The 15,918-nt window shown below is 46.0% G+C and overlaps 1 protein-coding gene across 5 annotated transcripts in view; it reads right to left on the reverse strand.

Moving 5' to 3' along the window:
* The window catches only part of TCP11 (t-complex 11), a 139,163-nt gene that overhangs the window by 13,433 nt on the left and 109,812 nt on the right, over window positions 1–15,918 (reverse strand). The window contains exons 1-3 of one of the 5 annotated variants that reach the window (XM_045074751.1): window positions 6,486–6,571; window positions 6,030–6,167; window positions 2,925–3,021 (exon numbers count right to left, since the gene is read on the reverse strand). The exons of 1 other annotated variant lie outside the window; for it this stretch is intronic. In XM_045074751.1, the coding sequence (XP_044930686.1) occupies window positions 2,925–3,021; window positions 6,030–6,153 (221 nt within the window). In that variant the 5' untranslated portion in view covers window positions 6,154–6,167; window positions 6,486–6,571. Of the gene's footprint in view, window positions 1–2,924; window positions 3,022–6,029; window positions 6,168–6,485; window positions 7,271–15,918 lie in introns of those variants that run through there. 3 more of the 5 variants (XM_045074752.1, XM_045074750.1, XM_045074753.1) reach the window with 3 other exon arrangements.

Raw genomic sequence — 15,918 nt, forward strand, 5'->3', positions numbered from 1 at the left:
AAACAAAAATAGTTTTAAAAAAATGTGTATTAATTTTAAGAAAGGAAATGACAGGAATTAAGTTTCCTCTCAAAGTTTATTTAAATGATATCTCTAACCTTCAGTGAGACTCATAAGAGAAAAAGAACCATTCGAAAAGTTTGAGGTTAGACCTAGTCATTGCCAAGTAGCTACTGGTTTTCTTGAATTAAACATCTCCCCCTTAAAAAATACAGTAGTAATGTATGTGCCATGTAAAACAAATAACAAACAAGCAATATGAAAATGAATAAAACAAAAGTCAAAGTTCCTCTCCCAACACACCAGCCTCAATCATCAGAGGTAATGATCAGAGGTTATCAGAGGTAACCAACTATAATCTGTCATCAGAGGTAACCAACTATAATCTGTCCAATGGTGTAAGGTGTACTAGAATTGTTCTCAACTCTTTCTCCTCATCCTATCTATCTAAACCATCTCCAAGTTCCACAAACGGTGCTTCTTAAATGCCTCTGGAATCCATCCCCACCTCCCATCATCTCTTACCTGGACTACTGTTATAATCCATTCCCTGGTCCCTTTGCCCTCAGTCTTGTCCCTTATTTGTTCTCCACAAATTCATTCTAAAATCAAGGACTTCTGAAATTCCATTCTGACCATGATGCTCTGCTCCTGTAAAGTCCTTGAGGGACTGGCCCTCACCAGCAACATAATTCACTTGCAGGACCCTGCTCTGCCTCCTTTTCTAGTTTATCTCCTTCTATCTCATTTTATACAGCTGCCCACACCAAGGAACCTATAAAAAACATACTATATCCTTGCCTCTGTCATAGTTTCCTTGCTGGGAACATTCTTTTCCACCTAGACCATCTGGGCAACATCTATTCCTCCTCTAAGACTTGACTCAAAGTTTCATAAGCAACTCAAATCTTCCTCCACAGGCAGATCTTCTCTGACCCTCCTTAAGCAACTGAGCATTCTCATGAAACTCTTTACAAACAACTATGAGTGAACTGATGGGTCTCTTCTGTTATTCAACCGTTCCCCCTACAAAAACTTCTGACAGCGATGACAGTGCCTTGTTTATCTACAGCTACATCTCTAACTATCCCCAGCACTCAGCATCTGCCTGCCACATAAGGACTCAGTATACACCTGATCAATGAATGCCCAAACATGGGATTTCCCTTCAGAGTATACAATCATCATTTAACAGCATCCTATGCACAAAGGAGAGGCAACTGCCAAAAGTGAGTCAGGTCAAACTCTATTTTCAACCTTTCTCCTGATAAAATTCTGCATGACCTTACATGAAAATCCAGCTCTGACTGGTACTATTTTTCCTGCTTCGTTTCTGCCCTCTCTTCTCTCTTCTACCCATTCCCCCAACTCCCTCATTACCGTCCCTTTAGCAGACCTTCACTCTTCCGGTTCAATTGTTTCTCTTCTCCTGTTGCCATCAAAGGTATCTAAGCAGTGAGGGACGTGTTAGGAGATGTGGGTTTTCATGAAAACCTGGTCTCACAGAAGCTGTGGCACCAAGCATGGGCACATCAGAGCACAAAAAGGACAGGAACTCCATGCCATAAACAATGGCACTTGAGTAACAGATTCCCTAAGGCTGCCGGATCACAAAAGCATTTAAGGAAACTGGCTGATCACAAGCTGTCTCATTGATCTATTGGTGGGAAATTAGAAGTTTTTGAAATCGGACATTGAATTTACCGATTTAACTGCCAATAAACCAGCAGAGCCATTCAATTCATACTCCCCAAATGGTGCTCCCTTGTTACAATGTCAATATAACTAAGAATCAAAGTGAAGCTTGATGGAGGTGGGAGAGCATTATTTACGAACAGAGTTCTGATCCTGATTCATAAGTTAAACTGACTTATGGGGGCACCTGGGTGACTCAGTCGGTTAAGGGTCTGCCTTCGGCTCAATTCATGGTTCCAGGGTCCTGGGGTAAAGCCCCACATTGGGCTCCCTGCTCAGCAAGGAGTCTGCTTCTCCCTCTCTCTCTTGCCTCTCCCCACTGCTTGTGCTCTCTCTCTCTCACTCATTCTTTCTCAAATAAATAAAATCTTAAAAAAAATTCATATTCTATCTGTGCCTATTTCATCTGTGGTCACTTAAAAGAGTAATTGGAAGGAGCTATGAAGCAGGCAGCTGATCAGATGAGCCCAAAGATCTAGGATTCTTGATATTCACACTGGGGTAACCTCAGCTCCAGGAGTGTGGGCGTGGTTTAGCATCTACCTTCCAGCAAGCAGAATGCAGCTGAGGTACTAGGATGTCATTTCTGAGATGAGGTAACAGAAGGACTGCGGGTTCTGTCTTGGGCACCATCTCTCACACCTTTCTTTTCTCACTCACTCAGAGAGGGAAGCCAGCTGCTATGTGGCTCAGAGCTGAGGCAGGCTCTGATTAGCACTCAATACACTGGCTACAACTAGGGCCAGAGACACACAATTAAACTGTGCCCGTACCTCTGACTCCGAGAAACTGTGAGATAATGAACATTGTTTCAGGTAAGTTCCAGGATAACTGGAGAGCAACAAGAGCTAGCTACCACAGGCTACTTCTTCCACATTTATCAGAGAAGATGTGAAATACACCCTACTGATATTTTATTATTAATAGTGGCGGGGGGGCGGGGGGGGGCGGAGCGGATCACAAAGTGAACATTGCAATAATAATTACTTTGGCTTATTTACTAGTTAAATAACATTTGCTTCTTGACGTTCTAATACTAATAATTATTACTCTTCTATTTAAGTTGTTGAGCTCTCTTAAGGTTTATATTCAAAAACTGTATCCCCCCCGCCAGTTTTACTGACTCAATTGGATTATTAAATAAAGATGCTTCAAGTCTGGTCAGAAGCCATTAGTGCTAAATAGCTATGCCAGAATGAATAAAATGGAAAAATCAGAAGAGCTGGTACCTGCTTGGAGAGGAAACCTTTTCTTTCACGTGGAAATCATGATTCATTCCAATCTTGTTGCTCAGCTTAGAAACATCATCAACTGTACCTATCAGACCTGTGACAGAAAGAACCTCAGGTGTACACCTGAAACTAATGTTAACAACTATATTTCCATTAAAAAAAAAAAAAACTTATGGCAGACACGAGTCATTCTGAATTTCTATGTTATTCATAGACTCACTCTGAGTAGGCCCCAAATTGAGATTCATCAAATTGATCTCACACCAACTCATTTGACCGTTCTAGTAGTTTAGGTTTTCTGAACTCTGGGTCCAGTGCCTAGCGTAGTCCAGCATGGGGGTGAGGGAGGACAAAGAAGCTATTTTATAAATAACAAAATGAAATACAAGCCTTTCTCTTGAAAAGTAAAATAATAATTAAAGCAGCAAAGAAACAATAATTTGTGATTTGCAAACATAAGCATTTATCTAAGGGTATTCTAATTCTGCTCTCCTTTTCCTGACTCTGATGAAAGTTAAATTCTCCATATCGATGGTACTGAATGGCACCAGTGTCACCTGGTCTCAAAAAGCAGGAGTTCCCAGGTGTTAGGATTTTATAGGTTACTGACATTTCCAAAGATTCTGAGCAACTGATGAGAACCTGCCCACGTTCTGTTTTGCCAAGTGTGAACTGCAGATAAGCAAATTAAAAAATCCACTCTACCACACCAAACCATCATTTCAAAAAAGAAAAGCTTAACTTTCAAAAAAACTAAAACCAAAAACTCCCCCCCACCACCACACACAAAACAGAAAGGGAAAGTTATCAGAATAAAGAGGAGTCCTTTACATTGAATCGATTTAGCTTTAGGAAAAAATTTACTACATCTTTATTTTCTTTCACTAAATATTGTGAAGAATTTTGTCATAAACCAGCACTAACATTTGGGACCCAATGCTCTAAGTTCTTACTACAGACCCAGCTGAGCTCATTCTCATGAAACAGCACAATAGTTTTAATGATCACTTGGTATGTGGAACGAAGTTGCACATAGTACCATCATACTTTCTCATTCTCTTTCAATAGCCCTTCCTAATTCAGCAAGAAAAATATCTGGTTCTGAGATATGGAGGGGATATAAATGAATGAAGATTGGCCATGAGTTGGTCACTGTTGAAGCTGGGTAATGAGTAAATGTGGCTCATTGTACTAGTCTCTCTACTTTTATAAATGTTTAAGTTGTCCATAAGTAAGATTTCAAAATGTAAAAAGGAAAAATAGTTATTGTAGAAAAGAGGCTATACAGAATGCCTTTACTTTGGAGATACACGATGAAGTTTTTAGATCAAGTCATGACCCTAACTTTCAGTATGAAAGGACAAAAATACATATTTATAGAGAGAGCAATGTGGTAGAATGTTAACAATGTGGGCGAATCGCCCACATTTTTTTTACTTTTCAACAAAGTTGAACTATTTTGAAATTAAAAAATAAAATAAAATAAAATAAAAATCTATAGGTAAAAGGTGATTGCAAATTTACCAAAAGCCACTGAGCCCTTGCTTTGGCAAACATAAAGATGAATTGAACCTTAAGTGGACATCTGATATTCCCTTTATTTTTGCAGCCTCTCGGAAGCCCTTGGTTTCAGCCAAAATGGCAAAACACAGTCAAACATGTAAACAGACAATCGATTAACTCACTAATGCGAAATGAGAAATAAAATCTTCCAAGGGATACTGAGTTATAGCAGCTTACTGAAGGACAGAGGGAAAGATTACCCACAGAAACACTTTCCAAATACAAGAAGTCGAAGTTCAGATCCTACTTTGACAAGACTGTTCTGGTGCTCACAAGTACCATGGTACTAGGTAACTCCCAACAGCTGTAAAAATCAGGAAAGGGGAGGGCCCAAAGAGAAATTCGAGGGAAAAGGCAACTAAAGTAGATTTTTAAAATCCAAATCCCAAGGACAAAGAAATTTTCAACATGATACAGTAACTGAACCAAGACAACTAATCTACATGTCAAATTCTTTTTTTTTTTTTTTTTTAAAGAGGCAATTTGGGGGACGCCTGGGTGGCTCAGTTGGTTAAGCCTCTGCCTTCGGCTCAGGTCATGATCCCAGGGTCCTGGGATCGAGTCCCACATGGGGCTCCTTGCTCAGTGGGGAGCCTGCTTCTCTCTCTGCCTCTGCCTGCCTCTCTGCCTGCTTGTGTTCTCCCACTCTCTCTCTCTGACAAATAAATAAAATCTTTAAAAAAAAAAAAAAAGAGGCAATTTGGTTACTCACTTTAGGGTTGTTTTACCTACGGATTCATCTAAATAGTCTCCCGAAGAATTAGATTGTTTACACCGTATTTACAAAAAAAATTGGCTCCCTCCCCCCCACATCAGGTTCATTCTATCCAAATAAATTTCTATGCACCAATTTGCCACTTTGGGGCCAATCTGTTAGCCGGCAACGACCCCATGTGGCCACAAGAGAAAAGTGCAATTCAACCTCAGAGTAGCCGGGCCTTGAACTAATTTTTCACACTTGAATCTTCGAGTTTAACTCGAGTTAAACTCTTGCACGTGGACAGGTCTTCAGACTGGTACCTGTTTTAAATTCTGTAGAGATTACTAGAAGAGAAATGCTGGATGAGTCCCAGCGAAGTTCGACCTACGGAAGCACAGAAGAGACCTGCGACGCAACAGGAACATAAAAGTACGGAGCTCGAGAACTGAAGCCCAGACCAGCAGTACTTCTTAAGTCCATGAAGCGCCGAGTGATTCCCACCGAGGGCCACTTGGGTTCTCTGAAAGTACCCCAAGTGTCCGCCATTTTCCACCTACAAATTCAAACTACAACAATTATGGCGGTGAAGGCGCTTGGCCTCAAATCTTCTCAGATTAAAAAAAAATTTTTTTCTTTTGTCAGATTCAAGTAATCCGGCCCGGGTCCTTTCTCCCTCCTGGACCAACGTTCGGGTGTACAGGGGGCCTAGGGCCTGGGGGAGCAGGGACTGGGACGGGGGACAGGGGGAGACCAGGCGACAGGCAAACGGAGAGGCCGGCGGGCCCTTCCTCTTCCGCCCTGCGCCGGGATGGGCGCCCCCGAGCGGCTACGGGACCTACGGGCGGGGTGGTCCTCGGGGCCTCTCGGGTCTTCCCGGGTCGGTGCTGAGATCTCAGGCTTGCAGGACCGGCACTGTGCGTCTCCTGGGTCCTTCAGGGGCACTTTCTCCTCGACGTCCGGCATGTTGCGGATGGAATCTGGGTTGGGGAGAAATGACGCGCCGTTGGCGTCGGGGAAAGGGTGTCTCCCACTGTCGCCGGGGGTCCGGAGCCCGGCCCGGCGCGCCGGACTCGGCCAGACCAAAAAGCGCAGGGTGGGCAGCGTCAGGGCGGGGGACAGGCGGGACAAAGGAGCCTGGAGGGCTGAGGGGTCCCTGGAGTCAGGCTCTGGGCGCGCAAACAGGAGGCGGTCCGGCCCGGGCGACGCTGGGGGCAGCCCCCTGGCTCAGGACGCTCGCCTCGCGCCCTCTCCGGCAGCAGAGGGAGCCCTCGGCGCCTCAGCCCCGCGCCGCTCACCTCCTCCCCGGCGACTTGCCGCCTGCTCTGGGTTCCCCGTCACAGCCGCGCAGCCTCCAGGCGCGGGCTGTACCAACCGCGGCGGGGCGGCGAGCGGGGGGGGGGGGCAGCGGGCGGCCGGGAGGGCCCTGGCAGCCGCGCTGAGCCGGCCGGGTCGACCCCGCGCACCACGGCTCGCCCTGCTGGGGACGCCGGGTGGGAGAGTCGGGGCTTTGAGAACAAAGCGCCGGCCATCTCCCGGGGCAACGGGTGGGGTCACGTGGCCACCTGGCAGTCCGGCGCGGCTGGGACCCAGGCGGGCTGGCTGGTGCTGGGTCGTCGTGGGCGCGAAGCCCCTCCGGCCTTGGGTTACCTGGTTGCTGGGGGCAGTCTCCGCCTGGCATCCACCCCCACGAAAAAGATCACCTGGAGCTACTTAGGGAGGGAGAGAACAAGGTGATTTCTCTTCAGCCGGCTCTTGTAGCCCAAGGAAGAGGAACCTCACTGAGGCGGGTGGTTTCTTGTTAGTGCCTCCGAGGCACCTGAGGAGAGCGGGGCCATGCTACCATTTCTGCAAGTGTGGAAACCGAGACCCCGGCCACCTGCGGGTCTGTGGAGGCGTGCAGGCGGGGCAGCAGCGGAGGCTCTTCCACTGAATTCCTGGCCTGGGGTCTTCTTGGGCTGGACCTCCAACCCCTGGTTCCGGCTCTCGGGCTTGTCTTGGTTTTGGGTCTGCCCTGTTGCCCTTGGAGCGATGTGAGGACCTGGAGTGACCACTCTCCCCTTCAAAACTTGCATTTCGGGGGCTGGAAATGAAAAGGAAGCATCCACTGCTTACACTCCTATCCCTCTTTATTAACTAACTTGATCTCTTACGACAAACGCTTGCTCAAAAAATGGAAAATAAAACATAAGATGAAAGTATTGCCTGTAAGAAATCAAGTTATTATAACCCTTGCCTTGTTAGTGTGGGATGTGGATTCTTCTTGCACAACCCATGTGTTTTGAAAGGGAAAATTACGAAGACGCATAAGAACACTTCCTTCCTGCCTTCCTCCCTTAATCCTTCCCGCCTCCCTTCGTTCCTCCCTCCCTTCCTCCCCGCCTCAATATGCCTAACATGAAGCTCGAACTACTGCCCCAGAGATCAAGTGTTGTGTGAGATGTGTGCTCTACCTACTGAGCAAGCGGGGGGGCCCCTGATACATTTCTGCTAAGAAAGTCTACTCTAGGGGCGCCTGAGCTGCTCAGCGGGTTAACCGTCTGCTTTCGGCTTAGTCATCATTGGGGTGTCCTGGGATTGGTCCTGCATGGGGTTCCCTCTTTCTCCTTCTGCTTCTCCCTCTCCCAGTGCTGCTCCCTCTCCCTGTGCTGCTTCAGTTTCTCTCTCGCTCTGTCAAATTAAATTTTTTTTTTTAAAGTCCCCTCTAGGGGCGCCTTGGCGGCTCAGTTGGTTAAGTGTAGGCTTCAGTTAAGGTCATGATTCCAGGGTTCTGGAATTGAGTCTCACGACTGGCACCTTGCTCAGCAGGCAGCCTGGTTCTCCCTCCGCCTGCCACTCCCCCTGCTTGTGCTTGCTCCCTTTCTCTCTCTCGCCAACCAATAAATAAATCTTAGGGGGAAGAAAAAGTCTACTCTACCCTGAGGTCAAGGCAGACATGAGGGGAACAGCCTAGTAAAGTTACTGTTTAGCTGAAGCGTTCTTAATCCAGTACATATTCAACCTGCCCATTACCCCTCCTAACCTTTCCTGGTATTTCCCTCAGAGATGTTAACTATGCAGGCTGGCCTTCACCCCAAACTGAGAAGGAAGAGTAATTAACTGACTTAAGCAAAGAGGTCCATGAAAATGTAATTATTCATTATTACAAGAGAGATTTTTAGGCTGGGTCTCAAAACAAACAGACAAACAAAAAGTTCTGTTTGGGTGGAATTTTCCAGAATGACACCAGTTCATTTGTCCACAAAAATGGCATTGCCATAAAACTTCCCCTGCTGATGCCTGAAATTACCTCCAGCAGTTCATTCATATACGTTACACAGCCTATGTATATGTATATGTATATGTCCTCTTAATACCCAAATTCTCTGGAAGGGGCAGTGGGAAGAAATAGCAGGTGGGAGCTTGTGGGGGTGGGGACTGAAGCCAGAAAAGGAGTAAAGGATGGGGGTGGAAAAGAAAGACAGAATTGGAGTTTTCCCAGGGTCAGCCTGGGGACAGCATTTCATGATCTTTATCACTATAGTTATCAGAACCAACTAGCCAAAGTTAAAAGTTGAGGGGAATAGAAAGATGATTCAAGAGATATGCCCTCCTTCCCTTTGGGGTCTTAGTTAATGATAACTGATTTTGGGTTTAATGATTTACAAAATGTTTTTACATTGCAAATCCATATGCTGTGGACACAATCCTACCTGTTCAGTAGGCCAGGCGGGTGTTATTTTGCATCATTTAATAGATGAGCGAACTGTGAATTAGAGAGGCTTCTGGGAGTACCAAAAGTCACTTGGCAAGCAAGGACTTGATGCTCAATCCTATACTTTTTCTTAATTCACCCGATCTCTCTGTCTTCTAGCTGAGAAGCTGTATATACAAGAAAATATAACTGACATAAAATGGTATAGAAAGTGCAAGAGCTGGGGGTACAAATGAGAAGAAATACGGGACCGTCAGAGAAAGGATGAGAGATCTTCCAGATGTTTGGATCAGTTCAAACCCAGCCTTTAGCCAGGATCCTAAGCAAGACTGTGTAACTGATTTGTGTTTGGAGGGGATCCTTTGTTCAGCCTGGTTCCCTCTAAACCTCGGGACCTGCTTTAAACTCTCCTAATGGGTGAAATTGGATTTTCCACACATGTCCACTATTTATTGGGAATGCCCTTCCTGACTGAGTTAACACCTTTACCCTGTGAAAGTGTACATATCTCAAAAGACCCACAAGACAAGTGTTTCTCGAGCAACCCAAGGACAGAGGTAAAAGCCCCATTTCCTCTCACGTTGCAGTGTGCCCCAAGCTGTACAGCCCTGGGTTCTCCTTTTATATTAAAATATCATCTGAATTTTGGGGTGCTGGGTGGCTCAGTCGGTTGACTGTTGGCTTTGGGCTCAGATCATGATCCTGGGGTCCTGGGATGGAGCCCTGCATCCTGGCTCCCTGCTCAGCAGGAAGTCTGCTTCTCTCTCTCCCTCTGTCCTCCACTCCCCCCAACTCCTGCTCTCTCTCACTCTATATCTCAAATAAATACATAAATAAATATTTTAAAAATCATCACTTTTATCTTCTATTCACAACATATCCATATTTGCCTCAATACTAAAGTCAATTTTCTATCCTCAAATCTTTTGAGTAGAATTCTTGTTCCAGAAAGAAGGTTTTCCTATACTCACTGGTACACCTCCATATACCCCTATGGGTTCATACACCGCAGACTGAGAAGCGGTCCAAGGGAATCTCTGGCCTGCAGCTAGAATGTTCCTGCTCAACCACTTCCCCACATATGTGAGCTTTAACCCAAGCCCAACAGTATGCTCTGTTTTCATTTGCTAAATACTACCCTGGGTACACTACCATACAAAAACAATTATGCAGAGAGTTGGTCCTACCCACAAAGACATTCTGAAAGAGGGGTTGATAAAGACAAAAATGTAAGAAAAATACTCCTGGATGACTGTAAGAGGTACAGAATCTAAGAGGAATCCTGAATATGGATCCGCTAATTTTATGAAACAAAATAACGGAAATGAAAAACATCTCATCTTACAAATCATCTTGGGCTCGTGAGGTTAAATGACTTGGCTAAGGTCACCACCAGTTTATGGAAAAATGTAGGACTAGAACCCATATCACAGTCGGTGTACTCTATAACATATAGGGCTAAGCAAGAGTAAAAACTAATACTGTAAATAAGTATTTGTATTTCTAAAGAAAAATGTAAATGACAGGCCATGGAATGGAAAAAGTAAGAGGCGGAATTACACAGAGGCCAAGCTTGCAAGTTCAGTAGACTATACTGGAAGATAAACTACAGTCAGAGTGGTAGGGACACGTAAATACAGGGTGGGACATTTAAATGAAACCATTTGGAGTCATGTAAACTGGGACTGATTTCATTATAGCCTCCCTTATGGTACAGAACTGCACGTCAAAACTATTTGCTTTAGTCTTTTGATAAATGTGTTTTCTTCATAGAATCAAAGAGTAGGAGAAAGGTTTCGGTAATCTGGGGGCAGTCTGGACATAGCCCTTTGTAGCTCAAAGTGAAGTGTTATGGATGGAGAACCCTTTACAAGTCTTTTAAGGAAAGGGGGCTCAAAGAGAGGACAAAGAAGATTCTGGCAGCCGCTTAAACATCCAGCTTGGTTAGCCACATCTCACTCTACCAGCGATACCTAAGAGGTCCTTGTTTCTTCCTGCCCTGGGGTCTTTGCATGTGCTGTTCCTTCCCTCTGGGATCCTTCCCCTTCCTCTCCTTCCCCTCCTACCTCACTCCCTCTCATTCTTCAAGTCCAGCTTGCAAGGTCTAACCTCCTCAGGGAAATGTCTATGAACCTCATGCGCTTCTCTCAGCACCCCCTATGTTGTCTTCGTAGCCTTCACCACAGCTTGTAATTATATGCTTGTTGGCATAATTAACTTTATTCAGTGTGGAACTCTACCGCCGGACTGTAGGCTCCCTGAGAGCAGGCACGGTCTGCATTTCATTTACCACTGTGGCTGGAACATAGTGGATGGGCAGTCCCTAAGGGTAGCCTGAGCAAATGGGCACAAACTGGCCGTGCAGCTGCATGGAGGACCCGTAAGAATGAGCTACTGCTCCCCCCACACACTGGAGAGGCCCGGCAAACTGTGTCTCTCTGGACCCAGTTTCAGTTACCAGCGCCTGTCTTTCTCTTTTTGTCTCAGACACGTTTCCCCTCTTTCCATCTCTCCTCTGTCCTGGGAGTCTTTTAAACCCTCAAAGACGATGTCTGAGAGAGAAGGAAGGGTGTTCAGGGTCCTTTGACAGGGAGCTTCCCCACCCCCCCCCCCCCCCCCCCCCCCCCGCCTCCCCCGACCCTGAACCGGAAGGTGGCGATAGGGGGCAGTGGCAGCCTGGGAGTAACTTCCAGAAGTAGACTGCCAGAGAGAGAGAGAGAGAGAGACTTTCTCTCTCTCTCTCTCTCTTTCTCTCTTTCTGCAGAGCAAGCCAGGGTCAGCAGCAGCCCAAAGCCACAAAAACTGACTTTAAAAGTCCTCCTAAGAGCTGCGTCTTTCGACTTCCCAAAACAATCCCGCCTTGTGCCCCAGGACACGGCGCGAGTTACACACTTAAAGCAGTTTCCACAGAACCGCATTCAGTTGGTTTTAAACTCTGGGGAAAGCTGGCAGCCTCTTTGTTTTTTTTTTTTTTTAAAAAACTAGTTAGAGGGACAATTAAACCTTTATGGGCCCCAGAATGTACCTATGCAGACATAAATAAGGATCATTCTTCATCACCAGAGAGAATCCACTTTCTGGCAACAGAGATATTTTTCTGCCATCGTAGGACAGAGCTGTGCTCATACACCTGAGAGCCTTTATGATGAGGGCAGGTGATGGGGGCGGTCAGCATGGGCAGAGGTAGAAACTTTGACCATAAGTTCTCAAAATGGACACATAGCAGGCCTTGGGCTTAGCCAGTCTTAAATAAATCACAAACTCCCAAAGCCTTTCCAGAAAGCAGCCCAGATTTTAGGCCAAGAAAACTCGTCTTACTGCCCTCCCACCCCACCCCCTTGTGTTACTTTGGGCCAAAATGGTCCATTTGTCAAAGAGTCCTGACTCTTTTATTCCCACTCTTACAACACAATACAATGCATTCACGTATTTACAGTGCAGTGTCCTTGAATGGTCGGATGGCTTTTTTTTTTTTTTAATCCAATAATATCATTAAATGCACCAGGGGGCTAACTTCTTAAAGGAACCTTTGAGTAAACTCTTTTGTTAAGTGAATCAGTCTTTTGTAAGGCAAATCATCAGCCACCAATTTGTTTTCCAAATCTGAGATTTCACATAGGAGATTTTCTTCACCAGGCCCACTCTAGATGGTGGCCTGTACATTTTCTTTTATTTTCCTGTCTTTGGTCAAGACAAGCTCTTCCTGAATAGACATTTTTGGGTAGGGATGAAGGAATCTCAAACACTTGAGAAGTAAATCAGTTTCAATCATTCCTGTCATCCATAATTCTCTAGAACCACCAGCCTAAAGCAAAGTATAATGATCTCCCGGCAAAAAAATCCAGCATAGATTTGAAGGCCAGTCTATTTGAAGTCAGTTTCAAAAGAAATGCAGAGAACGGGGCTTTGAAAAGAAAAATTATTGTAGATTTTTTTTAATTGAGGCAAAATACATAGCATAATATTTACCATTTTAACAATTTGTGAGGGTACAATTCAGTGGCATTAAATAAACTAAATTCACAATGTTGTGTAACCATCACCACTATCTATAGCCAAAACCTTTCATCATCTGCCACAAAAAAACTCTCCCCATTAAACAATAACTCCCCCGCTCCCCCTCCCAACACCCCTCCTTCACAACCCACGAGAACCTCAATCCCAGTTTCTGTGTCTATGAACAGGGGATTGTTTTAAACTTCAGCTTTAGTTTGGGCCTTTCATTTCCTTCCCCTGGTGTGGTGGGAGAATGGAGAAAGTGTGGCCACCCTCTTTTCACCTTGTACACTCTTCCCACTGCTGCTTCCTGCTCCCCTTTCCTCCGCCTACCGGGGCGGAGCTGAAGCAGGAGTCAGTCCCGACAGAGGGAGAAACTGGCGAGGGGCTGCAGCCCTCAGCAGGAACAAAAGGAGGTCACTGGGTCTGAGTCTCCCTTACCAGCTCAGGAATGGCAAGAATTTTCTGACTTCAATAGTCTGAGGAAGTAGGAACATGATGAATCCAGTGGCTGTTCTGGTGTCTGGGGCCTACGCCTGCATGTGGCCTCCTGCTGAGCACCTGTCAGCTTCTGCCTTACCTACCAAAGATCAGTCAGGGCTGAGAGAGGTAGGACTGTAGGAAGAGACATGGAGGGCTTCCTTGGGCACCCACAAACTCCATGCTTGGAATTTCTAACCCTGAAAAACACAGGCGAAACCACTCACAACCCCTGCAGAATTTACATTTCTTGTACCCATTGGTGGCCGACAGAAGCACACTCAGAATGATTCACATCCTAGAGTTTGGGGTTTGCTTTGTTCACAATGCTTAGAAATTCTCAAAGGAGCTTCCCCACACCCCCCACCCCCACCACACTCTGCCTGCCCCCTTCCCAACACAGCTCAGGGGAACACAAGACTTGGCTTATGAAATCTGATTTTTAATTGTTTCAAGAACTACTTGGGGACCCCCAGCCTCGCCTTCCCAACCCTGGGAACTGTGAGTCTGCCAGGGCCCCTAGGGCAACTGGGGCAAAGTGGTTTTGTGGCACAGAGAAACAGCCACGGGTTGGGGGGGTGGGGAGAGAGGAATCACCTCAAAAGCAGGAGAGTTGAATTCCTTCTGCTGCCCACTTGCTGGTGACCTTGGGCAAGTCCCTTTACAGCTCTGTCCTCATTTCCCTCAACCTGGGTGGGAGGGCCCTCCAACTATGAGAACTTACAGGAAGAGAGAGAAACAAGGCTTTCTGATATTTGGAATTCTTGAACTAGGAATCCAAGTCCTTCGTTTCCCATCAGTGCTGACATCAATGGAGGAACGGCAGCAGGGATGTAGGGGAAGACAGTTGGGGAAAGAGAAGAGTGGACAGAAGTACTGTAGGTGTGTTTTAGGATGGATTGAGAATAAAGTTTTGGTTGGATTTTCATGAGAAAATATTCGGCAGGTAGGCAAGGAATAAGCAGCTGGAATCAAGGAGTGAGACTGAGACAAATAGATAACAAGAATAGAGTCTGGAGTCATGGTTGATGAAATAGTCTTAATAATGCCAAACAACACACATCAAATGCTGAGTATGTGGCAGGCCCTCGGGGAGCCGTTCACATGGATGTGCTATTACTATTCTCACAACACCCTTATAATGTCGTTAAAAGATACAGTTTGTACTGCTGTATAGATGTATCCCGCTCAAGGTCACTGTCACACAAGGAAGAAGTGGTAGTACCCAGACTTGAACCCTGAGAGTCTGACCTCAGAGCCTTTGACCAGTCTTTTCTTTTTTAGATTTTATTTATTTATTGGGGGTGGGGTGCGGGAGCAGAGAGGGGAGGGAAGGGGCAGAAGGAGAGGGAAAAGCAGATTCCCGCTGAGCAAGAAGTGGGGCTCTCAATCCCATGGACACTGAGATCAGGACCTGAACCAAAGGCAGATGCTTAACCGTCTGAGCCACCCAGGCACCCCTTGACCAGTCTTTCATACAACCTCCTAAAAGGGGAGGTGGAGGAAAATAAGAGAAAAGCAATACAGGTGAAAGACAGAACCTTGGCAAATACCTGCAAATAGTGGTCCTATTCTTGATCAACGGTGATGTAAAATTGATGAGATGAAGATGTGGGTCAAAAACAAACTGAGAAGCATCCAGGTGTATCTAGTGATGCTATCAACTGGTCTGGCTCCGCACGCGTTCAACAGTAACACTGAGCGCTTACTGCGAGCGAGGCACTGTATGAAGAGGCATCACCTGCATTATCTCATTTAGTCCTTTCGCAAATCCACCAAGAGGATGCCCATTTCATAGGAGAGCCACGGGCTTAAGGGATTTAACACCAGCTGGAAAGGGTCAGGATGGGGAACTCAAAGCCAAGCTGTGTGTTTCTGGACCCAGCCCCAGCAAACTCAGTCTTTCCTGACTGCCCCTCAACAGTCACATAGCGAAACCACTGGACATTTCTGGAATGTTTTGTCTAAGATTCACTCCCTTGAATTAGCTTGTAGTTGAGCCCAGTATTTGAAGTCAATGCTTCCGGAAGTTGCTAAAGGGTTGTCAGCTGCCTGGAACCAATGTTTAAGTTTACAATGTGCCTATTTGAGTTAATTTGACCCAATTAGAATAAAGCAGTGAGTCTACTTTCTGGACCCCGAGACAAGCCCAGAGAGGTCCTGCCACATTCACCTCCAAGGAGCACCCTGATAGGTTCATGGGTAATCCCCCTCTCCCTTATGGTGATTGGTTCAGAGAGAGCACGTGAGACAAATCTGGCCAATGAGGCACAATAAGAGGTCAGGGAGAGGCTCCATTAGTCTACTTGCCTGCTTCAGTCTGGGAGGGAGGGTGTTTCGCCTCGACTTTGTGGGGCTGTGGTGGGAGCAAGAACTGTCTCCAGAGACTGTGTCAGTACCAGCCTCACTACTCAGTCACAGGGAACCCTCGCAGCCCAGCCTCCTGCCTAAGATTCCCCAGCATCAAGCCAATACATTTATTGTTTAAGTCAGTGTGATTTGGGGTGCTGACAGCCCCCAACTCCCACTGGAATGTGAGCAGTATGAAGGCACAAATCATG

The sequence above is a fragment of the Mustela putorius genome, unplaced genomic scaffold (genome assembly GCF_011764305.1).
Source record: "Mustela putorius furo isolate JIRA1106 unplaced genomic scaffold, ASM1176430v1.1 tig00000135_pilon_pilon_pilon, whole genome shotgun sequence".
Lineage (NCBI taxonomy): Eukaryota > Metazoa > Chordata > Mammalia > Carnivora > Mustelidae > Mustela > Mustela putorius.